Genomic DNA, 27,619 nt, shown 5'->3' with positions numbered 1-27,619 from the left:
TAAACATTTGAGCGCTCAAAAAAATGTACTATAAACCCCATGCTCCCATCACCCAGCTTCAATAATTATCAACATTTGTGGGGCCTTTCTTTCTAATTGCTTATCTTGCACTAGTAGGAAACAATAATACTTATGAACAGGAAAACTCTGTAGAAAAAATTTTAAAGATTAAGCAAACAAGAGATGGGTTTTTTAAAACCTCACTGCACAGAGCTGCACTAAACTTTGAAGGAGTCCCCAAATAGCTTCTGAGGCCTACTGGTGCAGTCACCACCTTTCCCATCCAATGTGCCCCCTTCTTCTCCAACAGCTAAATAGCTATGCATTATTATGCTTGGAAAATGGAAGAACTAAAATAAAGAATGCACTAAGCTCATAACTGTGAAACTGTAAGGCAGAATTGGGGGAAGTAGGAAACATTCACCCAGGGAAAGTGTGGCCAAGAAGACAGCCTGCGGATGAGCCAGCAGCAGGCTGGGCAGGCCACTCTCATTTACAGAGGTCACCAAGCAGGGCTAGTGGAGCACTACCAAACTGTCGCCTGGTTGTACCTACCCAAACTGTTGTCGCTGCTTGTGGGCCAGGATGCAATTCTATCCCTCAGCTTCTTCTTTTTACAGGAGTTGTCTGACTTCTCAGAAAGACCTACTTCCTCCTTCCTAATTTCTCGAACGAGCTGCATGCGGCACCTTGTAAAATCCTGAAAGGAAATCTTCCCATGTTCATCTGCGCCCAACTGGTTCATGATCTCAGCCACAGACTCTTCCATATTCAGTTGGCGGCAGACCATCAATAAGTCATTTCTACAGGAGGGTTGGACAGAAGAAAACTTGTTAGGAGAGACATTTGAGCTGGAGAACGTGGTCAATGGGGGTGGGGGAGGGGTGGAAAGAGCATTTCTTGAACATATCCACACACAGGAAACCTATTTCCAACTTCCTCATTGCTTCTAGAAAAGTGGTAAGTGTGCAAAAAGATCTGTTTCATCTGGGTGATTCTAGACAAGAACTCTATTTAATTATTTGGAAGAGTGTGGTGCCTGGGTAGCTCAGTTGTTAAGCATCTGACTTCAGCTCAGGTCATGATCTCACAGTTCATGAGTTCAGTCCCACATCAGGTGAGCACAACCCCTGCTTTGGGTAAAAACACAAGCCCTGCTTCAGGTGAGCCCTGCTTTTCTCTCTCTCTCTCTCTCTCTCTCTCTCTCTCGCTGTCTGTCTCTCTCTCGCTGTCTGTCTGTCTGTCTGTCTCTCTCTCTCTCTCTGCCCTTCACTCACTTGTGTTCACTTGCTCTCTCTCTCTCTCTCTCTCCTCAAAAAAACCCAAAAAATTATTTGGAAGAGTGGAGCAACTTAGAATCTTTTGGTTCTCTTTTTCCTCCTGTCTCCAGGCCTCTTCCTCCCTGTCTTTCTTTTGAAATTGATGGAGCACCTGTAGAATGCAGCCCTGTAATCTCACTACAAGATAAAGTTTCAGAACATAGAAAAGACATTGTTTCTCCCTTTGGCGGAGTTTAAAATCTAGTCCAGTTGTAAAAGAACAACAAAGATTTTAACAAGCTTGTTCTGAACCAATCAGCAAACTTTAGCACTTCTTTCAAAGACTATTTAATCTCAACTTGCATGACTCACTGCTGGCCTACCTCTGGTTTTTCTTAATCTTCTTTGAGTATTTTCCATCTTCTCACCAGCAACTAGCCCTAAGACTCAGAGCAGGAGTCAAAATCCCACACATCTTCCAGGACTAGGACATTATGTAAATGTGAGAAGTGGATGGATTTAAGACAAGAGGGGCTGGTCGAGTCTGGGGCTGGACTAGAGAAGGATACCCAGCCTGTATGTTCTCAAATTTAAAAATAAAAAATAAAACTAATTAAAAAGGAACAATAAGAACAACAACATGATCCTGGCCAAGAGCACTTGTCTAGAGGACATCATTTGACCCCTGACACATAAGTCTTGTTCTTTTCTATCTGCATTCCTTGGGGAAACATATTGTTCATATTGCTCCAACTAGAAGTCTCAATGAAGGTCAAAGGATTACAGAATTTAAGAGCTGGAAGAGACATAAGAAACTCATCCACGGTCACAAACAAAGCTAACTTGTGCTCCTGTCTCAACACACCACCAAAGTTCAATTATTTTGAGGACATGGCCAATTTGATGTTTGCTGATATCTGAAACCTAACCATGCAAAGTAAGACCAATTGCTGCCTTCCAGCCACCCTTCACCACTGCTGCTCCTGGTCAGGACTACTACAGTTTCCCCACCTTCCCGACGCTCATGGAATGATAGATAATTTTAATTTCTTCTCCTTCACTCCATCTTACCCTTAATTTCCCCCTCCCTGGTTCCCAGTGTCCAGTTTATTGTCAAATTTCTGTTCCTCCTGTCCTTGGAATGCTTTTATATTTACTCTTAATTGGGGTTTTCTGCTATATTACACTAGTTTCTCTAGCCAATCACCCTGCTCCCATATGTCATTCCATCTTCATGTTTTAGAAATATTTTTACACATAGCTACATGTTTTATTTTATTGTGTGTGTATGTGTGTGTACATATGTGTATTATGTATATGCCTATGTACATATAATTATATCTTTCTATTTGGAGGGTAGGTGGATGGGTAGATGAATAAATAAACATACACATAAAAGTAGGAATGGCAGATTAAATTATTAGTCTTAATTTTTCATTCCCCTGGAATAGTGCTATACATCCATACCCTTGACCTCAGGGCTAAGGACACTCATGGTAGGTATGTCTTTCCTTTTCCCTTAACTTTAGGCTTGACATCGAACTTGCTTTGGTTCCCTGGGATGTTAGCATATATATATTTATGCAGTTGGGCTTGTCCCTGGCCACTTTTCCCTTCATTGTGAAAAGAACAAACCACAGTAGCCATTAACCCTCTAATTTGGGCCCCACTTCAGCCAACCTGTAGACCCGTAGCCTAAAAAGAGCCACTTCAGCTGACCCCAAGATGTATGATCAAGGATAAGGTCTTGTTTCTGCCAGTGAGATTTTGTGATTCCTCCCCAGCAATAACTAACACTGGAACAGTGTTTTGTTTTGTTTTGTTTTGTTTTGTTTTGTTTTGTTTTGTTTTGTTTTGTTTTAGTGCATTCATATGCTTATCTTTTTTTCCCTTCCCTGAATACAACCTAATATTCAGCTGGATTCATCCAAGACTTCAGGATGTTAGGATCGCTAAAGCAGTAATGCAAATAGAAGGCAAGGGTCAATGTTCTAATATAAAAATTTTATATTCTAATATAGAAATTTCTTGTTTATATTTTCAGATAATAGCCTTAACAGTTAGGCTTGGTAGGAAATAAAGAGGTTTTCTAAATTCCAGAAGTTCACGTAAAAAGATGTCACTAACATTTTCTGAATGGTAGGAAAATGGTGTCTTCACTCTTATGTTTGCCTATCTGTATTTTGTAACTTTCTATAACATACTCCACCACTTTCATAAATTCCTATGTCATTTTTCAGGTTTTAAAAATGAGAATAATAGGGGCACCTGGGTGGCTCAGTCGGTTAAGAGTCCAACTTCAGCTCAGGTCACCATCCCACGGTTCGTGGGCCCTGTATTGGGCTTTGTGCTGACAGCTCAGAGCCTGGAGCCTGCTTCAGATTCTGTGTCTCCCTGTCTCTCGGCCCTCCCCCCCCCCACTCACACTCTGTCTCTCTCTCTCAAAAATAAATAAACATTAAAAAAACCTGAGAATAATAAAAGCACCTATCTCAGAGCAGTTTTCTGAGAATAAATGACATAATGCATGTAAAGCACTTAACAGTTCCTGGCATATATTAAGTACTCAATAAATAGTATCCATTAATGATTACGTTATAACTATTGATCGTACATCTTTCACTATGCCCCAGTTTCATGATTAAGTCTTTAGTAATTAAGCACAAACTGCTCAGGGGAAAACAAGTGCTTATTGAACTGAACTGACTACCTCACTAAGTGGAGACATCTGTCTGCAGAGGATGCCTTTCCTCTGCCTGTGGCACACTTATGGGCGCACCCTGGTGAGAAACCCAACTCTGTCCAGACTTGTGAAGCTCCAGTCTACAAAAAGTGGCTTAAATAAAGAATTTGTGTTCTAGAAAAGCCACCTCTGAAGAGAGTGCGTAATGATACACTTTTAAAACTGGGCCGCTGAGAGGCTCATCTAAAAGATCAAAAACAAAATACATTGCCCTCAACTAAATATAGTCAAATTGTAATCTTTAAATAGAAATACGAGTTTCTTTCCTTTTTTTAAATTTTTAAAAATGTTTTTATTTATTTTTGAGACAGAGAGAAGACAGAGCGTGAGTAGGGGAGGGGCAGAGAGAGAGGGAGACACAGAATCCGAAGCAGGCTCCAGGCTCTGAGCTGTCAGCACAGAGCCCGATGTGGGGCTCGAACTCACAGACTGCAAGATCATGCCCTGAGCCAAAGTCGGAGGCTCAACCGACTGAGCCACCCAGGTGCCCCAGAAGTATGAGTTTCTAAAAACTAAATGAAAACTAAATTCTTTCAGTTAGTTCTTCAGAACTAGCAATAACAGCCGACATGCCTGCAGAGGCAGTGCTATTATCCCCATTTCACAGGTAAGGATGTGAAGGCTGAAAGAGGCACAGCACTATTATGTGGCAGAGACAAGAACCTAAATCTGGAATCAGTCTGATTCCAATGCTCTTACCCTTTCCCTTCTATCATCCACCATCTTGAATGTCAGCGATACCTAAATTTTGGCAGCTGAACACAAGTGAGGACAGCTTGATTCAATATCATTAATTAATAATACTTTTATGTTAAACCAGAAAGACTATATACACCTATACGTTATTATCTACTATGTTAAATATGGATGGAATAACAAGTTACATTTTGTTATCAACATGATGAGAAAACTAAGTTACACGAGAAGAAAAAAAATTCCCAAAGCTCTCCTTTACATACCAGGAGCTAAGCCTACAGAACTTGGATCACAGAGTTTTACCATGAGCCATTGTGCTAGGTTGTTTAAAATGGCTCTCGGTGAATTATACTCTCCTGTGACTGTGCGCCTGTACAATGTGCCTTGGCTATCCCTCCCTTCAACAGGCAGAGGCGATTTCCCTGCCCTTGAATCTGCGTTGGCTTTGTGACTTACTTGGACCAATGGCATGTGCCAGAAAGAATATTTCAGGATTGCTGAATACAGGCCTTAGGAAGCCTTGCAGCTTCCACTTTCAGCACAAGTCCGTCCAATCCAGGCAATCCTGTAGCCCACTCAGGCCCACAGGTGAGCTCTTCCTTCTGACAGCAGTTAGCCCCTGCACCATTCACTCAGGGCCTATACACAGTTGCATGACAACTTTTGGATGCAATTTTGGAAACTTGCATTTCTCTCCCTCTCTTGTTATTATTTTCACACGCTCGAGTCTAACCTTCCCAATGTGACCACAAGGTCCTGGATGCCAGTGTGGGCCATGCATCAATCTCCCTTAAGATCTGTGCCACACCTGGGACATTGCCCTGTACATGGCAGAGCTCCATGACATTTGTTTTGATGGACTGATTCATAAAATTCTCAGAAGTTAAAAATGATCACTCTTTGGAAGGGAGTTCCCAATTTATTTGATATTTCCCCACATATACCTCTCCTGGTATTTTCTCACATAAGGCAGCACACGGATGCTCAGTAAGTATGAATGACCAATGGGCACCATAAAAACAACAGCCCTGTAGCCTTAGTGACAGAGCGGCATGACAGTTTCTTTGCTCTAGGCCAGGAACATCTCCCAGAGGAAGAGATACTAAACAGCAGTTGTCCCAAACCAAGATCATTTAGTGAAGTACTATTTCAGTAGCAGCAACATCTCACAGAAGACACTTGCATTCAATCCAAAACTCAATCAAAATTTTGTACATTATTTCAGAAAATATATTCATTCATTATAGAAAATGTAGACAAGCAAAAAGAAGAAAATACGAATTACATGCAGTCACTCTACCCAGCAATAACCACAGTGAACATTTTGGTTAATTTCACAAAATTTTGGTGAACATTTCTACCTCTAAAGTTCTTCTAAATAAATAAATGTCCTCTAAACCCGTTTTTTACTTCCATCATTTCTACAAGGTTTTTCATATTTATTCATATTCATGTATGCATATCTTATCTTCAGAAGATGTTACCATGAGCAAGAAAGGATTCCAGTTTATAAAAGAGGAACTGGCAAGTCAGATAATATTTAGTTCTGTAGAGAACACCAGTCACCAGGCAGCAAAATTAAAATATGACTGAAGACCGATGACTCTAGCTCAAAACTGCATGTTTTTGCAATGTACAGCTATTACTTTATATATAAAAGCCTTTTTGTCTCTTGGCTATTCTTCTTCCTTTAACTTATAAAGAAATTGAGTAGGAAGTGGAAATTCAATGAAGCTATTTATCATTCAGGGAAATTCACAGCCTAACATCAGGAATAGCTAATGGAAAAGATGGGCTTACATCTACAGAGGCTCAGAGGCAGAGAAAAACATTATTCTTCCCCACAATGATACTAAATCCCAAACCCAGTTGGAATGAAGGCTGAGCAAAAGCAATCATTACTTTGAGTAAGAGGTAGATGCTTCTATTCATAATTCTCAGCAGACACCTTTGTAGGTAGGCCAGAAGGAGTTGTTTATGAAAGAACTCAAAAAAAGTCTGAAAGTTCACTTTGCCCCTAACTGTTCAATTGGAGTCACACAAAAAAATGTAATTTACAAGACTCTAATTTCAGTTCCATAAATATTCAAAGTGTGAAAAATCATAAATAAGACATAAAAAAAACAGGCTCTGGGCTACTGTTGGTAATTTCTGGGGATAGCTGTTGGATGGAATGAATACATCTGCCTTTCATCATTGCTCCCAAGTGAAATAATTAAAGTGATGAACAAAACAAATAGGGAAATAAGGAAACAAACCCATAGTTAAGATAAAAAGAGAAGAGCTTATCAAAGATAAGGGATTTCAACAAATTCCAGCAACATGTAAGAGAGATGGGAGCAGCTAGCCAGGATGATGAACGGTGATATTTAGAGCTGTGTACAGCGGGGTGGCCTTACCTTTCATAGCATGGAACACAGAGATATTGTTCCCGTTGATATATCAGGATACAAGGTATAAGTACTTATGGAAAAAATGATCAGGAGAACTAAAAGCACAATTGGGTAGAAAGAAACTACCCTAAGGAGTGGTGTGGGAGTGGGGAGGGAGGGAGGGCAGAAGACTTGCATTTTGTCACAAGCTCTTCTGTACCATTTTATTTTGTTTTTTTTACCACATGCATGAAATGCTTTGATAAGTCATGTTTTCAAATTTTAAAAAACCAAATAAGTCATTAATTTAATTTGAGATATGAGAGACAAAAGATTAGTATTTAAATATAAAATGAATTCCTACAACGCAATAAGAAAAAGATAACAACCCCACTGAAAAATGGGCAGAAAATTAACATAAAAGAAAACCTCAATGGTCAAAAAAGATGTGCAAAGATTCTCAACCTCACTACACACAAGGAAAATGCAAATTAAAGTAAACAATGGGGGCTAGAGTGCCTGAGTGGCTCAGTTGGTTGAGTGTCATGATCCCAAGTCATGATCCCAGGGTTGTGGGACCAACCCCCGTGTTGGGCTCCACACTGAGTATGGAGCTTGCTCGGGATTCTCTCTCTCTCTCTCTCTCTCTCTCTCTCTCTCTGTCCCTCTCCCCTGCTCATTCTCTTAAATAAATAAATAAATAAACAAACAAACAAACAAACAAATAAATAAATATTAAAAAATGGGATACCATTTTAACACCAAGGATTGGCAAAAATGATTGTCTGGCAATAACAAGTGCTGACAAGGAAGCAGAAACTTTCATGTGTCATAGGTGGAAGAAGGATTGGTACCACATCTTTAGAAAGGATGTATGCAACATTTATAATGGTAGGGTTAAACACACATTTGGTGTTCTGGTGTTAAACACACCAGAAATTTGACTTTTAGTTAGATATGCTAAAGAAACTTATCCATAGATATAAGGAAAGAAACACAACATTTCACAATATGTGAGCATGTCATATCAGAATGTGACAGCAAAGATTTGGAAAGAACTTAATAATAATATTATTGGTCATACTGATAAGAATAGCTAATGTGCACTGGATGATTATTGTGTTTCAAGGCCTGACTAGTGCTTTACATATATTAATTACTGTAATCCTCAAACCTCCTATGAGATTGATACTATTACTAGCTCCATTTAATAACTGAGGAGTTCAAAGAACAGAGGTGTGCAGGAACGAGCCCGGGTGCCTGCCAACAGAGAATGAATATATAAATTGAGGTTTTGTCAGGTAACAGAATACTACAGAATGAAGTTTTTGAAAGAAATATAGGTACCGTATATGATCATAAATAAATCTCAAAAACAGTGACGAGTAAAAACCTCAAATTGAAGAATAATATGAATAGTAGGATAGCACTTATTTAAAGTTTAAAAATATGCAAAACAACACTATAAATTATATATGGGTTTACACACAAGCAAGTCATTAAAAAAAAAGCCAGGAAGCATAAATATCAACTGTAAAGTGGGGAGGGAGGGAGGAGAATAGGATTGGGGAAGGGTATAAAGGGGATTTTAACATGGATTTGTAAAATATTAAAAAATCATAGGCAGATATGGTACAATGTTAACATCTTTTCAATCTGGGTAATGGGTCCATGCATGTTCCTTGTATACTCTGTAATGGTCAGTATTTTAAATATTTCTTAATTTAAAAGCTCTAATATATAAAAGCTAATGCAAACAAAACAAATTTGGTCTGAGGCCATGGTTAAAGGGTAAAACAGTTACTACGTCATTCGTATCAGTAAGCACTTACAGGGCATGTTTCTTGGAATTGATCAAATTAAATGATCCAAAATGTCATTTTGGAACTTTTGTTCACTGTTACCGACTACAGAGCATATGATTATGTTCCTGGCACGATTTTCTAAGAGTGAAATTACTTGCTGTTAAATGGTGGTATCTCTCAATACAGTTTTCCAAACATCCGTTGAGAAACATCTACCAATTTATAGCCCCACCAGCAGTGTCTGGGCTGCCCATACTTCAGCTAAGTTTCTGGGGAGCATAGTCTCATTCCCCATCTCTAAGGCCTTGCTTTTCTTCTCTGCAAAGGTATCCATACCACAGAACCCCAGAGACACTTTTCTCAGCACTGACTGCTGCCGTCTTGAAACTCCTCCCTTCAGCCTGGGTAACAGCCCTGTCTTCCAGTTCCCTCCCACCTCGATTTAACTGCTCCTTCAGAATTCTGGTTCCATATATGCATATTACCCAAGGCTTTCTCCACTGATGTCCTGTCTATTTTGACACCTTACAGGCTCTCTGTGGATGACCTAATCTAAATGTGTGGCCTTATCTATCACTGGGCACACTGACTCCCGAATCTCCACGTCCACTTTAGTAGCAATCCGTTTTCTATTGGGGAGCTACACTTCAGTGCCATGCATTTATCCTGAACTCAAACTCCTGAACAAATTCATCATCTTCTACCCCTCCCCAGGTTTATTTCTCCTGTCTACATAAATTACATCACCCAGTCACCCAAGCCAGAAATCTAGAAGGTGTCTAAGATGTTTCATTCTCATTTATCCTCATGTGCAAGCAGTCACCAAGACGAGAGATTCTGTAGTCTAAACAGTGCTCACATGCATCCCATCCTGGTCATGCTTGCCACTCAACCATTTTCCGTCTGGTTTACCACAGTAGTACAATGACTGCATCTCCTCCTCTCCAATGGGCAGCCAATGAATTACTCTTCCCTGCTTAAAATCCTTTATTTGCTCCTCCCAAGACTGTTAGCTCCACACCCATGCTTCTCACTTCCTAACCAAGACCCATCAGAATATGGCCCAGCCTCTCTAGCCCCATCCTCCCGCCCAAGTAGGCAACCTGCATTCTAGCCCCACTGGATTTCTTTTAGTTTCTAGAAGAGGCAGTGTTGTTTTACATGCCCATGCTTTGCACGTTTGTCCCTCTGCTTAGAGCATCCTTTCCTTTTCCTTTCTCCAAACTCCAACCTGTGCTTCATAATCCACTTGAACAGCATCTCCTTCAGAATCTTCCCTAAGTCTCTTAGGTACTGATGGCCCTTATCTTGTGTCACCGGTGCTCACTTGGATCACATACTCTACTCTACAGTAATTATTTATTTATTTTCTCTTTCTTCTACCAGACCAGAGGTTGGCAACTAAGGCCTGCAGCCGAATCCAGACCATTGCCTGTTTTTGTAAATCAAGTTTATTGGAATGTAGTTATACCCATTTGTCTAGATATTGCCTATGGCTACTCTCTCACTACAACAAAATTGAATAGTTACAACAGAGACTATATGGCTCATAAAACCAAAAATATTTACTTTCCAGAAAAAGTTTGTGAACTCCCCTACTAGATTATAAATTTGTAGAGGATAGGGCTCATTCTTTGTTCATCTTCCAATCCCTAACACCTGGAATATAATAAGTGCTAAATAAATAAATAAGTAGATAAATAAAATGTTAAATTTTAAGTAAAAAGAAGCTTCAATCCCGTTTCTCCTTTGCTTCTTGTAAATCTCAATTTGCAATCACAAATCAAAACAAAACAAGTTGATATCATTAGATTTAAAAATATCTTCTTGTATATATGCTGGCTCCATATTCCTTAAGCCTTTCTATGCTAGTAGCACTCAACTCTGGCAGCATGCATAATTACCTGGAGTGATTAAAACATATTGATACTCGTGCCCCATGACAAACTAAATCAGGATGGGGCAGGTTTGGGCAGCATCAGTATTTGCTAAAAGGCTTCCTAAGTGATTCAGAGTAGAACTTTGGTTCTATACCAATAGTACTAAGGAATGAGGGCTTTAAGGCAACCCAGAAATCTTAGTAATCGAAATCAACCAAACACACTAGGTTGTGATAATTCATGTACTTGCAGGATGAAGGGAAATAGATATTTTCAAAAGATTATCTATGGAAGTGGAACAAAAAGGATTCTGCTAGAATTTAAGCTCCATAAGGATGGAGAATTTTATCTGTTTTGTTCACTGTTGTATTCCCAATATCGAGAACATTACCTGGGATATAACAGGTTATCATAAATAAATGATGAGTGTATGAATGATTTTTTTCATTTTACTTTTGATCAACCAGAAGCCCCTAGTTGGAAATATTCCACTTAATTGAAATTATATATATATATTACATATATTTTATACATATATTACATATTTTATATGCATTACATATAATATGTATATGTACATATACAACATATATACATATATGTATATGTATATATACAATATATAATATATGTACATATAATATGTATTACATATAATATTACATATATTACATACATATAAATTACATATATATATATATATATACACACACACACACACACATGAAGGCAAATTGGCAAATACAGTCTCCAGTTATTCAACAGACAACTTTCTTTAGAGTCACAATCACATTCTATAATTTTTTAAAGTTTATTTATTCAAATAATCTCTATACCCAATGTGGGGCTTGAACTCACAACCCTGATGATCAAGAGCCACACACTCTTCCAACTGAGCTAGCCAGGTGCCCCAATGTTCTACAATTTAAAATGGTGCTTTGGGGAAGGCAAAGACAAACTGCTATGGATAAATGTATCCCAGCTCCTTTTAAAAATTCAATCCTTATTTTTTAAAAAAGGTCAGTAATACAAGCAATCCAATTAAAAAATGGGCAGAGGACCTGAATAGACATTTTTTCAAAGAAGACATACAGATGGCCAACAGATATGGGAAATGATGCTCAACATCACTAATCATTAGGGAAATGGAAATGCAAATCAAAACCACAATGACATATGACCTTATACCTGTCAGAACGACTAGAATCAAAAAGACAAGAAATAACAAGTGTTGGTGAGGATGTGGAGAAAAAGGAACCCTTGTACACTGTTAGTGGGAATGAAAATTGGGGAAGCCACTGTGGAAAACAGTATGGAGGTTCCTCAAACAATTAAAAATAGAAATATCAGGGGCATCCACGGGTGCCTGGGTGGCTCACTTGGTTGAACGGCCAACTTCAGCTCAGCTCATGATCTCGTGGTCTATGGGTTCGAGCTTCGCATCGGGCTCTGTGCTGGCAGCTCAGAGCCTGTCTGATTCTGTGTCTCCCTCTCTCTCTACCCCTCCCCTGCTTGCTCTCTGTTTCTCTGTCTCTCTCTCCCTCTCTCTCAAATAATAAACATTAAGAAAGAAAGAAAGAAAGAAAGAAAGAAAGAAAGAAAGAAAGAGAAAGAAAGAAAGAGAAAGAAAGAAAGAAAGAAAGAAAGAAAGAAAGAAAGAAAGAAGTATCAGGGGCATCTGTCTGGCTCAGTTGGAAGAGAATATGACTCTTGATCTTGGGATTGTAAGTTTGAGCCTCATGTTGGGTGTAGCAATTACTTTAAAATAAAATCTTAAATTAATTAATTAATTAATAAAATAGAAATAGAAATACCATATGATCCAGTAATTCCATTACTGGGTATTTACACAACGAAAACAAAAACACTAATCTGAAAAGATATATGTACCCCTATGTTTCCTGCAGCATTACTTACAATAGCCAAATTATGGAAGCAACCCAAGTATCCACTGATAGATGAATGGATAAAGAAGATGATGTTGTCACAAATGGCAGGATTCCTTCTTTCGCATGGCTGAACGGTATTCCATTATAGATATATATACCACATGCATATGGCTATTACTTGGCCATAAGAAGGAATGAGATCTTGCTATTTGCAACAACATGGATGGACCTAAAATATATAATGCTAAGTGAAATAGACAGAGGAAGACAAATACCATATGATTTCACTCATAAGTGGAATTTAAGAAATAAAACAAATGAACAAACTAAGGGAAAAAAGACAAACAGACAAAAACAGACTTAAATACAGAGAACATACTGGTGATTTCCAGAGGGGAGGTGGGAGGGGAATGGGTGAAATAGGTGAAGAGGATTAAGAGTACATTTATTGTGATGACACTGAGTAATGTACAGAATTGTTGAATCACTATATTTTACACCTGAAACTAATATAACACTGTATGTTAATTACATTTCAATTAAAAATATTTTGGGGGAGTGCCTGGGTGGCTCAGTCAGTTGAGCATCTGACTCTTGATTTTGGCTCAGGTCATGATCCCATGATCCCATCAGATCATGATCCCATGATCCCATGGTTGTGGGATCGAGCCCCGGGTTGGGCTCCACACTGAGCGTGGAGCCTGCTTGAAGTTCTCTCTATCTCCCTCTGCCCCTCTCCCCCATTCATGCAATCTCTCTCTTTCTCTCTCTTTAAAATAAAAAAAATTAATTAAAAAATATGGTTTTAATTAAAAATTTTTGAAAAGGTCAGCTGTAGTTCGCAAACACATGGAATGAGATTATGAAAAGCCATGAAAGAAAGAGAAATGCCATAACAAACAAAACACCATACGACACGCATCCTAAGAAATTAACAGAAATCATCTTGGACCTCCCACTATGGTCTTAAAGCCAAGTCAGCAAAAGTAATAAACATCTGAGACTGGCTCAAAGTTTAACATATTCACTCTCTCTCCCTCTCCTTGTCTGTCTGCCTGTCTCTCTCTCTCATAAAAACATACAGCTAGAAATGATAAAGCTGTTGACCTAATTTTTATTATATCTGAAAAATGCTTTTGGTTGAGGTTACCAAATTGAAAATAAATATGGAAAAATAGGAAAGACAACATAAAAGTTGAGATTGAAAGAAGAAACAACACTTTATTATCTAATTTATATTATAGAGATCATTTTTTATAAATTCCACACCCAGTGGAACATTGAGATAAAACTTTTTGTAAAACCAGAATCTCCAACTACTAACCTTCTCAATATTGTCTATGCTGAAACCTGTTTTAACTCTTGTGAATTAATACTTATGGTCTTGCATTGTGCTGTTCAATAGGGTAGTCACTACACACAGGTGGCTGTTTAATTTTACATTTAAATTAATTAAAATTAAATACAATTAAAAATTCATTTTCTCAGTTGTGCAAGCTTAATGGCCACATTTCAAATGTTCAAAAGCCACGTGTCTAGTGGTTACCACCCTGCCCTGTACAGATATAGAACATTTCTGTCATAGCAAAAAGTTCTATTGAATAGCATTAGGAAAATAAAATAGAGTACAATATTCTTTAAAAGCTTCAGGCAATAGTATTAGTCAAGCAAGGAAATTGTTACAAGTGTCAGTTATTACTTCTAGGTAAAGAAAGAACAATGAAACCGGAGGCATTTCCCCTGAATATAGGGGGGGAAAAAAACCATCGTATCATAAATCTGTTGGTTTTCTTTGCAGCTGATTTTCCAATTTTGGAATTACCCCTATTTGGAAGACACACACAAAAATGCCCACTTTTTACATAAGGAAATATGATCAGATTCAAATTCATGTCTGATACACTACCACTCACACACATGCACACACACACACACACACACACACACACACACACAAAACCTGGAGTTGAAAGATTTATCAGACTTCAGGGGGCAGGTGGAAGGATGTGTTTCCAGAGGAAGCACCAGCTTTGTCTTCTTAGACTTGAGTTACTGTGATATTAATTCTTTCTGATGTTCAGACTGAACTTCCTGAGAGTTCACGGAAATGATGAATAGCCAAGATCAGTCACTGACACGATGGTCTCCCTTTCTCCAGGTAAAATGTCAAGAGTGACTAAAAGTCAACATTCAAGAAGAAAGCATCTGCAGACAACTAAAGTATTATTTTTACATATTTTTAAAAAGCTCTTCTATAATTCCTTTACATGTGACTGTTTTCTAATACTTTACTCTTCAATGTTTTGGCAATCTATCAATTTGGTGTTTCCTATTGATATTCCAAAAGAAGAAAATATACTTTAAAAAATTTTTTATAATATACTTTTTATATATTTATTTATTTTGAAAGAGAGAAAAAGAGAGGGGGGAAGGAGCAGAGAGAGGGAAAGAGAGAATGAAGAATCCCAAGCAGGCTCCTCACTGTCAGTGCAGAGCCCCACATGGGGCTTCATCCCATGAACTGTGAGGTCACACCTGAGCCGAAATCAAGAGTCAGGTGCTTAAATGAACGAGCCACTCAGGCACCCCAATAGAAGAAAATATTTTAATGTATTTTTTCCTTGGATTATTTTTTTAATGTTAATTTATTTATTTTAAGAGAGAGAGAGCGAGCACGTGTATGAGCAGGGGAGGGGTAGAGACAGAGAAAGAGAGAATCCCAAGCAGGCTCCACACTGTCAACGCAGAGCCCCACATGGGGCTCAGTTCCATGAACCATGAGATCATGACCTGAGCTGAAATCAAAAGTCAGAGGCTTAACTGAGCCACACAGGTGCCCCTGATCAGTAAATTAACATTCAATTTTTTTTTTAATGTTTATTTATTTTTGAGAGAGAGAGAGACAGAGCGTGAGCAGGGGAGGGGCAGATAGAGAGGGAGACAGAATCTGAAGCAGGCTCCAGGCTCTGTGCTGTCAGCACAGAGCCCAATGCGGGGCTTGAACCCACAGACTGCGAGATCATGACCTGAGCCCAAGTTGGACATTCAATCGACTGTGCCACCTAGGTGCCCCTAACATTAGATATTATGCAAGATTCAGCTTATCTTCTCAATGACCTGCAAAAACTGCCATTCAATCTCTGCCATTCCTGGGGGAAAATACTCATTCAGAGTACCTGTTTCAGGTGCCTTAGAAATATAATTTCATTTAATCCTCATAATACCTTTAAAAGGTATTCTCTCCATTTTACAGAGTATATCAGTTCCTTATAAGAGGTACCTGTCCCAAATTCCTGGCACAGCAGGTATTTAAACAGGTTGGTGGATGAATGAAGGAACAGAGGGCACCTCTTTTGTAATCCCAGCAATAGACCTAGAACCTTGCAGTAAGCACTCAGCAATAATGGTCAGTATGACAAATAGATAAGTGGTTCCTAATATATAAATGGTCCTCCCAGACCCCAAAATTATGCAAGGCAGTCATATCTGAAAGACAATAGAATGAAAGGGTACTGGGAAAAGACTGCAGGGATTTCAGTGTGGACGCAAAAATGATTTGGGAAAATGTTCCACTTTTTAAAGATGATTTTAAGTGTATTTTAACAACACTTCCAGAATAGTTATCCTTTCAGATCATTTTAGGTCACACTTTTATGGGGAAATTACAGCACACACATAACACCATAATTATAAAAAGATAATTGCACCCACATTTTTTCACCAAGGCAAAAAGATTCATATTACAACATGTTTTTGACATATAAAAGACCTCATAACCTACTGTGAATGATAAACTTGTAATTGTATTTATTTTTTCCAATGTAAAAGAGGAGTAGCTAGAAGCGATAACAGAAGATAAAGCAGAAATTTTCATCAAGTGCTCTTCAGTTGAATAACCAAGGCTAATAAAATTTTTTATTCTAGGCTCCAAATGTATACTTGATCCCTGGCCTTTATAAATGTCCACCCACCGAGCCTGGTCCGCCCACCAAGCCTGTCACCAGGAGCCTCAAAGCCCAGCCAGCCTGGAAGCCTCCCACCTATCCCCATCCTTTTCAGTTCTCTTTTGGTCTCTTTCTTTCTACCATATAATATCCCTCTCAGTTCTTCTTGCTTCACCCGTAACTTAGACCTGTACGCCTGGCCCCCTAATCCCTATCAACCCTGCTCTCACTACTAATGCCTGCTGCCTAGACAAATGTTGCCACTCAGAACAAGGCGGTGTTGTCAATGTTTACTCTGGCTCTGTGGTTGTACTTTGGCTGGGACAGAAACCCAAACCTCTCCCTGAGGCTGACACTGTGACTCTTGCTAATGTCCCCAAATTTTATTATTTACATACTCTTCACCAGCATTTAAAAACATTTCTGAGTGCAAACCCATCATGTTAAAGTTCTCCCAAATATCTTCCAGAGTACTTTACTTTTAGAAAATGGCACTAAAGTAGAAATAATATGGGAGGAAATGTTATTACACTTTTCTTTGAAGGGTAAAAAAAAATGCAATGTTCTTTTCATGACTAATTTTCTCTTATTCCACTCACTCTCTCAGATTCTAATTAAAATATCTTAACATGAAAAGCAGACGAGGCCTTGTAGTCTGATGACAGAAATGAGAAGGGAAAGATTTAATCTTGGTGTGCACGGCAGCCGCAGGCGAGGAATTTTGTCATTGTGTCTCATTTCCTGAAGTTTTACACGGGTATATATCACTTGTCACACTATGAAAGCAAGCCAAGTCAACAACTTTTAGAGCAATGCATCTGCCTTATAAGCGAGAGAGTCATGGAAATTTGAGGAATTTTCTAGACTATTGTAGAAAATCTAATCTGTGATAGATTGACATTTGGTAGAATAAAATAAAATGAGTTTTCAGGAAAAAAAAAGATTTTAAAAGGACCTATAAAAATATAAGCTCAATTTTAAAAATTAGATTCAATTCTTCCAAATTGATATAAAAGTTTCTGAACTTTTTAAAATTTCCAATTCCTGTACTTATTTCCAATTCTTGTACTTACTTTATTGCAGTCAGGTTAGAAAAACACTTAGTCTGTGGGCCATTCTTTGAATAACACTGTTCGAGGTATATTGTGCATGTGGCTAAAGCAATTCCTTAGTCCCTAGAAATGGATGTCGGAAGCAATGGTACCAAACAGCAATAATACCAGGATCCTTCATAGCTCTCCATTTTGTTCACTTGGACAGATCATTCTAAGGAAAGCAAGTATACAGTGCAACAACATGTAAGTCTATATTCGGGTTTAGTGAACACCATATCGGGGAAATAACCCACAGAAAAGCCATCATAATCTTATAGTTATAATATATTTAAGTTAAAATACTTTTTTTTTTTTTTTTTTTTTGCTGCTTGGAATCAGAAGGTAGATTTAAAAAAAGAAAAGAAGAGGGGCATCTGGGTGGCTCAGTCGGTTGAGCGTCTGACTTCGGCTCAGGTCATGATCTCATGGTCCATGAGTTCGAGCCCCGCGTCGGGCTCTGTGCTGGCAGCTCAGAGCCTGGAGCCTGCTTCGGATTCTGTGTCTCCCTCTCTCTCTGTGCCCCCCCGCCCCACCCCACCCCACCCCTCACTCATGCTCTATCTCTCTGTCAAAAATAAATAAACATTAAAAAAAAAAGAAAAAAAGAAAAGAAGAAAAAAACTATACTTACTTGACTGAATTCAAGCATTTAGGGTTGGTTTGTTGAATTAAATTTACTCAAATTGGGGACAGAACCACAGTTCTAAAAAACATTTAAATTTATATTTAAAAATATAAATATTAAAATATAGTGCTGTGAACTGTACAAAAAGGTTCTTTATGTTTTAGAAGTTTGGCATACAAACTATATCACAGATTATAAAATAGCAAACCCAGGAGGAAGATCTATAGATCTAAAAATCAAAGAGAGCTCCTCCTGGTTTGTGCCTGGACCTGCTATGTAATGATAATGGCTTAGGGTGAGGTGCTAAAGTCCCAACAGGAGTCATAGAAAGTTGTTTGGATAAGACGGAGGAGAGGGGATGGGCAGGTGAGGAAGAGGAAGGAAGGAAGTAGCAGAGGGACAAGGATATAGCCCCCCCACACCCCACTCCCTGAGGTGGTAGGGAGGCAGACCCTGGAGTGAGCATGTGATGTCTGGTTAGCAGAGACAGTGGCTCAGTGGTGAAGTGGTAACTGTAAAACACCACCAACACTTTAGTTTTAAAGGTGAAAACTTGTTTGTTTCTTTTACTGAAGGTTGGGCTGATTCACCTCCTAGGGTGATTTTCAAATCAAGAAAAAGAAACCAACCTCTCCAATGCCTCCACATTACCAAAACTCAGGGGTTCTCAAGCATCAGCACCTTCCCTAATTCCCTCATCTATGAGGAAACATAGAGAAATATGTCTATTTCCTATTAAGGCTGTAAGCAATGCCCTCAAATGGTTGGAAAAAAATACAGTGTCTTGGAGTGTTGGAAAATGAGCACTGATCACAGACAGAAAGTCACTAATGTAACATGAGTAAGCCCAGAAGCTCTGGACTGTGACCAGGTTCAGAAAAATACAACCTTCAGTAACAAAGGCCAGGTTTAGGATTTAAAAAGAGCATACCCCTCTCATACTCTGCCAGTGGGCGTATAACTTATACAAGGTGTACTGCAGTTTAGCAGTATCTGTCAAAATAAAAAATGCATGTATCATTTGACCAGCAATTTTACTTCTAGAAATATCCACCCCACAGATATGCTGATGTACACAAAGCAATGAATGTACAGAGTCATTCAATGCAGCACCGTTTGTATTTGCAAAAGACTGAAAATCATATAAACATCCACCAGCGGGGGTGTGGTAAATAAAATAAAGTCCATCATACAATTAAATTAATACTAACCAGCCTTTAAAGGGGTGCTTGGGTGGCTCAGTCGGTTAAGCATCTGACTCCTGATTTCGGCTCAGATCATGACCTCATAGTTTGTGGGATCAAGACCCATGTTGAGCTCTGTGCTGTCAGCACAGAACCTGCTTGAGATTTTCTCTTTCTCTCTCTCCTGCCTCTCCTCCGTGCTCTCTCTCTGTCTCTCTTTCAAAACAAATTAATTGATTAAAAATAAATAAAAATAAAAAGAATGAGGCAGCTCTATATAATGATGGCATAATCTCCAAAATATATCAAGTTTTAAAAAGGGCAGATGCAGATCAGTCTATATGTTATATGACCACATGTTTAAAAGAAGTAGAATGTGTGTCCGTGTGCCCATGATATGCGCAGCTTATCTCTGGAAGGACATCTAAGAAACTGTTACCAGGGACTGCATCTGGCAGGTGGCACCGTTATCTGGAGAACAGGGGTGGGACAGAAACTGATTCTGCCACCTGCCCTTTTTTGGCACATTGTGAATTTTTATTCATGTACACGTACAAGGCTTTTTTTTAAAGCTACATAACAGGTCTACAATGACAGAATCCTGGTATCTGAAGAGCAGTGTCAGAGAAAAGTGAGCCAAGATTAGCTTTGGCATCCAGCACCTTGCCAAGAGGAAAATCAGATGCCTCCTTGTGATGTATCAGCTTACAGGTTATTCCAGTTATTATCCTGCCAAGAGATTTTAGCGGCTTGCAATTCACACTTGGCCTTGACAAGTTCACTTTGATTGTCCAAAACTCATTAGTTAATCTTTGGTAGGTGACTTACGTAATATGGACAACAATATATAAGATATTTTTAAAAGATTTAATTACTTGGGAGTTGGGGAGGATTTGAATTCTTCTCACTCTCCAAACTTTGTAAAGATAAAAACAAAAAAGTGCTCAAAACCTACCAGGCAAAGGGATTTAGGGGGAAAAGAGCCATACAAAATTTTGCAAAAAAAAAAAGTATAAATATTTCAAGTATATAGCAAAGTCTACATGACTATGCTATATTTTCCTTTTAAGCATCATTGTATGATTTTCAGTGAAGGGTATCATTTTTCTTCTGAAGATTCCAGAAAATCAGGATGCTTTCCATGGTCCACCTCTTTTCTAAACAATTATGTCTCAAAAGCTAGACAATTCATGGGCTAATTACTCCAAACCAATGTATAAATTAAAAGTTCACAGGTTCATCTTAGAAACTGAGACTGGAAAAAAAAAACCATTTACACTTGTTAAAAGCCTTACTTCTTGCCTGCACTAATGTGCAATTTGTTCATCCTGAAAAATTATGGTGAAGTTAAACACAAACAGTACTTTCTAAGTTAATTACAGATATCTTCCCTGCAATTTACATTTTAGAATCCAGCTCTATGCCGTTTTTTTTTCCTTCCAAATGAAGGAAAGGAGTTGCCACCTTAAGATCATTCTGCATGTGCATATCTGATTTTCATCAAAAAAATCAGAGGAATCACAAATTCACTTGCACCATGGAGTGACGACTCTAGTCCCACTGGGGAATTTTCTAAAACTACCTAATTCAGACCCATTCTGCTAGGACATAATACTTGCCTATGTAAATGTAATGTAAAGTCTCCTCAAGCTGAAACTCTATCATGGTCCTCTGACCTCTCTTCTGAACCAGTAATAAAAACAATCCTCTACAATCTCATTGGTAGTCTACATCTGTACCCACTAGTGAAAGCATAATTAAACCACATTTTTTAAATCGTCTACATATAGCTGGCTATTCATTCAGAATAATGTTTGAAAATAACTCTTTCACAGAAAAGAAAATAAGAAACAAATTAAGAAGTAAAGATTATTTTTATTAAAAAAATTTTTTTAATATTTATTTATTTTTGAGAGAGAGCAAGAGACAGAGTGCAAGAGGGGGTGGAGCAGAGAGAGAGAGGGAGACACAGAATCCAAAGGAGGTTCCAGGCTCTGAGTTGTCAGCACAGAGTCCGACGTGGGGCTTGAACCCACCAGCCGTCAGATCATGACCTGAGCCGAAGTCGGACACTTAACCGACTGAGCCATCCAGGCACCCAAAGAAGTAAAGATCATTTTTAAATGTGAGGTCATGCATCTTACATAGAGAATTGAGTATCCCTGCTATCCTACCAGCAGGTTCAAGGAGATGACCTGCCTGCAGAGAATCTCAGTGAGGTTTGCATGGATCCATGAATAGAGCTTCCACAGATGGGGGCAAATGCCATCATTAGGTCTGTTGAAAAGCCACCTTGAGCCTTGCCCATCTGGTGAAGGGGAGAAAGAACTAGCATTTTTTGAGAGTGCATGATGCGCCTGGCAAAGTGTTGCTTGCCTTACTTAATCTTCACAACAATGCTGCGAAGTAAGTTTTATTATTGCCAGAAAATTCAAGCAACTAATCCAAAACCAAAGAGCAGTAGGATTAGAAATTTTAACTCAGGGTCCCCTGGGTGGCTCATTCAGTTAAGTGTCTGACTCTTGGTTTCACATTAGATCATAATCTCATGGTTCATGGGATCGAGCCCCACTTTAGCTCTGTGCTGACAGTGTGGAGCCTGCTTGGAATTCTCTCTCCTTCTCTACCTCAAAATAAATAAATAAATACACTTTTAAAAAATAAAGAAACTTGGGGGCACCTGGGTGGTTCATTCATTTAAGTGTCTGACTTTTGATTTTGGTTCAGGTCTTGATTTCACGGTTCGTGAGTTCGAGCCCCACGTTGGGCTCTTGGTTGACAGTGCAGAGCCTGCTTGAGATTCTGTCTCTCCTTCTCTCTGCTCCTCCCCAACTTGTGCACACACACACTCTCTCTCAAAATAAATAAACTTAAAAAATTTTTTAATTCAGCTACATCTGATTCTTAAGGTCTGTATTCATCCACTGCAATAAAACAAGCAATAGGACCTAAATATCAATTGCAGCAGAATAGATGAGTAAATACTACTTCTCCACTTAGTGAAAACAGATGCAGCCTCTAAATACAAATATGGAGATCCTGGGCAATGTAAGAAATGCTTATAATAAACTGTACAAGAGAAAAAGGCAGAATACAAAAGTTTACCCACAAGTACTATAACTCAAGAATAAATTAATATAATTATTAAGTATTGAGCCATACTTTGTGCTCAGCACTTGACATAATCCTCATGATAAAGGTGCAAAGAAGATATTATTATCTTCTTTTTAAACTGACGGAGACTAAGGATCATGCAGGTTGAGTAACTTGTTAGCTGGGATTTTGGCCAAAATCTACCTGGTTTCAAAGGACACACAGGAAATGTTTAAAAAGAAAACTATTTAAGGAAAAGCTAAGCAATACGAGTATTATGGCAGCAAACAGAGTGAAAAGCATTCTTTAGACCCAGAGATAGATTGAGATCCTACTAATACTAGCTGTGTGACTTTGTTAAGGAACTCTGTCAGTCTCTATAGCCACTTTCTATTCAGGATAAATTCTGAGAAAGTGGTGAGTCCAGGGCCTCCCCTGCAGCAGGGTCCTTACATTAGATCCCTTCTGCACATTCCATTATTCACTTGGCCAACATCACCTGCAAGCTATAGAATATGAGGATTGTGAGCGCTGCATACAACTGGTTAAACCTCCTCAGTTAACAGATTAGAAATCTGAGGCCAGAGCTGAGTTTGTGGCTAGTTAAAGGCAGATCTTAAGTAGGTCTCCTAACTCCCAGTCCAGTGCCCTTTCCAGTTCATCAAGAGGCCTGGCTAGGAGAGGGGAGCAGAGGAAAAGAAAATGGAGATGTAGTAACACAAACTCCTAACATGACTCTAGCAAACAACCTCAGGTCCATCTGAAAGAAATATGCCTTGGACAGAGAAATGCTCACTCCCAACTCTTCCATTAGGTTGGTTTCTTAACGTAAAAGTTATACCTAGGACAGTGGTCTAAGACATAGAAGGCAAATTCTGGGGCAACAAAAGTAAACCTCAAGTATAGTTTTGCCCTGATTGTGTTCCAATTTTTCTAAATTCCACCTTTGACATACTATATTATTTACCATGTTTACTCTATTTTTTTTATTTTCAATTTTTATTAAAAACATTTTTCTTTAATTTTTTCTACTGTATTCTTTTTTTTTCAATATATGAAATTTATTGTCAAATTGGTTTCCATACAACACCCAGTGCTCATCCCAAAAGGTGCCCTCCTCAATACCCATCACCCACCCTCCCCTCCCTCCCACCCCCCATCAACCCTCAGTTTGTTCTCAGTTTTTTTTAAATTTTTTTTAATGCTTATTCATTTTAGAGACAGAGAGAGACAGAGCATGAATGGGGGAAGGTCAGAGAGAGAGGGAGACACAGGATCTGAAACAGGCTCCAGGCTCTGAGCTGTCAGCACAGAGCCCGATGCGGGGCTCGAACTCACGGACCGCAAGATCACGACCTGAGCCAAAGTCGGTCACCCAACCGACTGAGCCACCCAGGCGCCCCTCAGTTTTTAAGAGTCTCTTATGCTTTGGCTCTCTCCCACTCTAACCTCTTTTTTTTTTTTTTTCCTTCCCCTCCCCCACGTGTTTCTGTTAAGTTTCTCAGGATCCACATAAGAGTGAAAACATATGGTATCTGTCTTTCTCTGTATGGCTTATTTCACTTAGCATCACACTCTCCAGTTCCATCCACGTTGCTACAAAGGGCCATATTTCATTCTTTCTCATTGCCATGTAGTACTCCATTGTGTATATAAATCACAATTTCTTTATCCATTCATCAGTTGATGGACATTTAGGCTCTTTCCATAATTTGGCTATTGTTGAGAGTGCTGCTATAAACATTGGGGTACAAGTGCCCCTATGCATCAGTACTCCTGTATCCCTTGGGTAAATTCCTAGCAGCGCTATTGCTGGGTCATAGGGTAGGTCTATTTTTAATTTTCTGAGGAACATCCACACTGCTTTCCAGAGTGGCTCCATCAATTTGCATTCCCACCAACAGTGCAAGAGGGTTCCCGTTTCTCCACATCCTCGTCAGCATCTATAGTCTCCTGATTTGTTCATTTTGGCCATTCTGACTGGCGTGAGATGATATCTAAGTGTGGTTTTGATTTGTATTTCCCTGATGAGGAGCGATGTTGAGCATCTTTTCATGTGCCTGTTGGCCATCCGGATGTCTTCTTTAGAGAAGTGTCTATTCATGTTTTCTGGCCATTTCTTCACTGGGTTATTTGTTTTTCGGGTGTGGAGTTTGGAGAGCTCTTTATAGATTTTGGATACTAGTCCTTTGTCTGATATGTCATTTGCAAATATCTTTTCCCATTCCGTTGGTTGCCTTTTAGTTTTGTTGGTTGTTTCCTTTGCTGTGCAGAAGCTTTTTATCTTCATAAGGTCCCAGTAATTCATTTTTGCTTTTAATTCCCTTGCCTTTGGGGATGTGTCGAGTAAGAGATTGCTACGGCTGAGGTCAGAGAGGTCTTTTCCTGCTTTCTCCTCTAGGGTTTTGATGGTTTCCTGTCTCACATTCAGGTCCTTTATCCATTTTGAGTTTATTTTTGTGAATGGTGTGAGAAAGTGGTCTAGTTTCAACCTTCTGCATGTTGCTGTCCAGTTCTCCCAGCACCATTTGTTAAAGAGACTGTCTTTTTTCCATTGGATGTTCTTTCCTGCTTTGTCAAAGATTAGTTGGCCATACGTTTGTGGGTCTAGTTCTGGGGTTTCTATTCTATTTCATTGGTCTATGTGTCTGTTTTCGTGCCATGTTTACTCTATTTTTAAAAGAAAAAAGAGGGAGGGTGTTCTGGGGTAAAAATACTAGATCTTTCTCTTAGGGATATAAAATGTACTGTATCACTAAACACTACAAATTTAGAAGAAACCTGTTTAATCTTCTTAACCTAACATTTTCCAATCTTAACCTGACAATGTCCCACTAGGTATGAAACAAATGTTCCATACCATATACCCAGACCTGAGGTTCTCAAAATGTGGTCCCCAGACCACCAGCATCACCTGGGACCTGGTTAGAAATGTGAACCGCCAGGTCCAAACCCAGACCCATGGAATTAGAAGCTCTTGGGGTGTCTTACCAATTCTGCCAGGGGATTCTGGTGAGAGCTGAAGTCTGATAACCACTAATCTAGGCAAACCATGAAGGCTGTTTTATCATGAATACTGGTTGTTTTGGGGGGAGGGATTCCCTTGGGCCAGTGCCTTCAAACCTCTCCTCTCACCTGAAGGAACAAGAGAGCAGGAGATGGATGAAAGTGTGCCAGGTTTCAGGGCAGATATCCACCCTGTCATCACTGTGCTTGTCTGTTTTGTATATTAGGCTACAGATTAAGACTTTATTTGAATGCAAGTTTTCACAGCTTAAACAAAAGTTTGAAGCTCACTATTAAGGAGCTTCAGGATTTTAAGGAGTTCAGGACCTGGATCAATTGTAGTGCCTGCTAATTAGTCAAGGGGTCCTTTGATGGCTTAGGCTGGAATGGCAGTACATGGAGTCCGCACAGCAAAACAGGGATCGAAATTCTCACCGCATAACCCTGTAGTTACCCTTCTTCTGCACTTGAGAATTTAAAAATGTGTATTTGCACTTGTCTGGAATGTGGCTAACTAGAAGAGGCATTTCTGGACCTGGGCTCTGATCTTCATTTCCAAGCCTCCTTATAAGTCTTTTTTTTTTTTTTTTTTTTTTAAGATTTTAGTTTTAAGTAATCTCTACAACAAATGTGGGGCTCAAACTCACAATCCTGGGATCAAGAGTCACATGCTGCACTGACTGAGTCAGCCCGGTGCCCCAAGATAAGTTAAGTCTTGCCACAAAGCCCTCTTTTCAGGGACAATGGAAATGCAAAACCCAAATTCTATTAACACAGTTAAATACTTGAGCATTACATCTAAATCATTAAGATAATTCTTACCAATTGAGATTCAGTAATTTTAAAGAAACATAAGAATCCTGTGCTACTCACTCAATCCTGCCCCACTCCAAAACTCAAAATGTGTACATCATATTGGGAGGATAGGGATATTTAACTGGTCTCTGTCCCTTCCCCAACACTTAGACCAAAGGTTCACGTGGAGCAGGCACTTAATAAATGTCACCTGAATAAATTATTTTAACATATTTAACAGTTATATTTGGTGCTATGGATTGCACATGAAAGTTTCTTTCCATTCTATTATTTTGTCATAAAAAATAAACAATATGCTTGCTACATACAGTGTTTTAATATGGAAAATAATAAAAGCAAAGAAAAATTATCTGTATTTTTGGTAGTATGCTATGATCATACTTCCCATTACAAATTTGTGCATTCTTACAGACATTGCTCAGGTATATCTACACATAGCTATAGATATGTAGATCTTCATTTATGTGATTGTGTCATCTATGCAATGATATTTATTTCTCAAATTACACTTCTATGTTTCTACCTCTCCATATCTTCCCACTAAATGGAATAATGCTAAATGTACTGTTTTATAATCTGTGTATTCATGAAACAAAAAATCAGGAACATCTTTCCATGATAATATATATGTGGCACAACATATCTTTAAAGTACCTGCATGGGGGCGCTTGGGTGGCTCAGTTGATTAAGTGTCCAGCTCTTGGTTTCAGCTTAAGTCATGATCTTGCAGTTTGTGAGTACAAGTCCCACATTGGATTCTGCTCTGGCAGTGTGGTGCCTGCTTGAGATTCTCTCTCTCCCTCTCTCTGCCCATGCCCCACTCATGCTATCTCTGTCTCTCTCTCTCTCAAAAATAAATAAATAAACTTTATTAAAAAAATAAATTTTAAATTAAATACCTATCTGCCTGGTATCCATTGTATAGATATAGCATAATATGTTTTAAAAATCTATTTCATTGGTTGTTTCCATAATTTTTCTCTTATAAAAATGCTGTGATGGACATCCTTGACTATTTGATTACTTCCTTAGGTTACAGGTAGGACTGGTAGAAATGGGATGGGCTCAAAAAAAAGTATACTTAGTAAGGACTTTCACAGCCCTAAGGAAAGGCTGAATTGATACTACTTTTACCAATATGTATGAGTCTTCCCTTTTTTTCACACCTACACCAACACTGAGTATTCTCATATTCTAAAATATTTTCCAAAAC

The 27,619-nt window shown here is 38.8% G+C and overlaps 1 protein-coding gene and 1 long non-coding RNA gene across 2 annotated transcripts in view; one reads left to right on the top strand and one right to left on the bottom strand.

Moving 5' to 3' along the window:
• MCC (MCC regulator of WNT signaling pathway) overlaps positions 1 to 27,619 on the bottom strand; it is a 428,047-nt gene that overhangs the window by 340,092 nt on the left and 60,336 nt on the right. Inside the window, exon 2 of the mRNA XM_019450488.2 lies at positions 556 to 803. Coding sequence (XP_019306033.1) covers positions 556 to 803 — 248 coding nt within the window. The remainder of the gene's footprint in view (positions 1 to 555; positions 804 to 27,619) is intronic.
• Positions 1 to 27,619, top strand: part of LOC109267595 (uncharacterized) — a 99,588-nt gene that overhangs the window by 68,413 nt on the left and 3,556 nt on the right. The gene's annotated exons all lie outside the window — the stretch shown is intronic.

This window comes from Panthera pardus, unplaced genomic scaffold (assembly GCF_024362965.1).
Source record: "Panthera pardus isolate Hobbes unplaced genomic scaffold, ASM2436296v1 HiC_scaffold_2, whole genome shotgun sequence".
Classification (NCBI taxonomy): Eukaryota; Metazoa; Chordata; class Mammalia; order Carnivora; family Felidae; genus Panthera; species Panthera pardus.
This window is presented reverse-complemented; position numbering and strand designations above follow the sequence as displayed.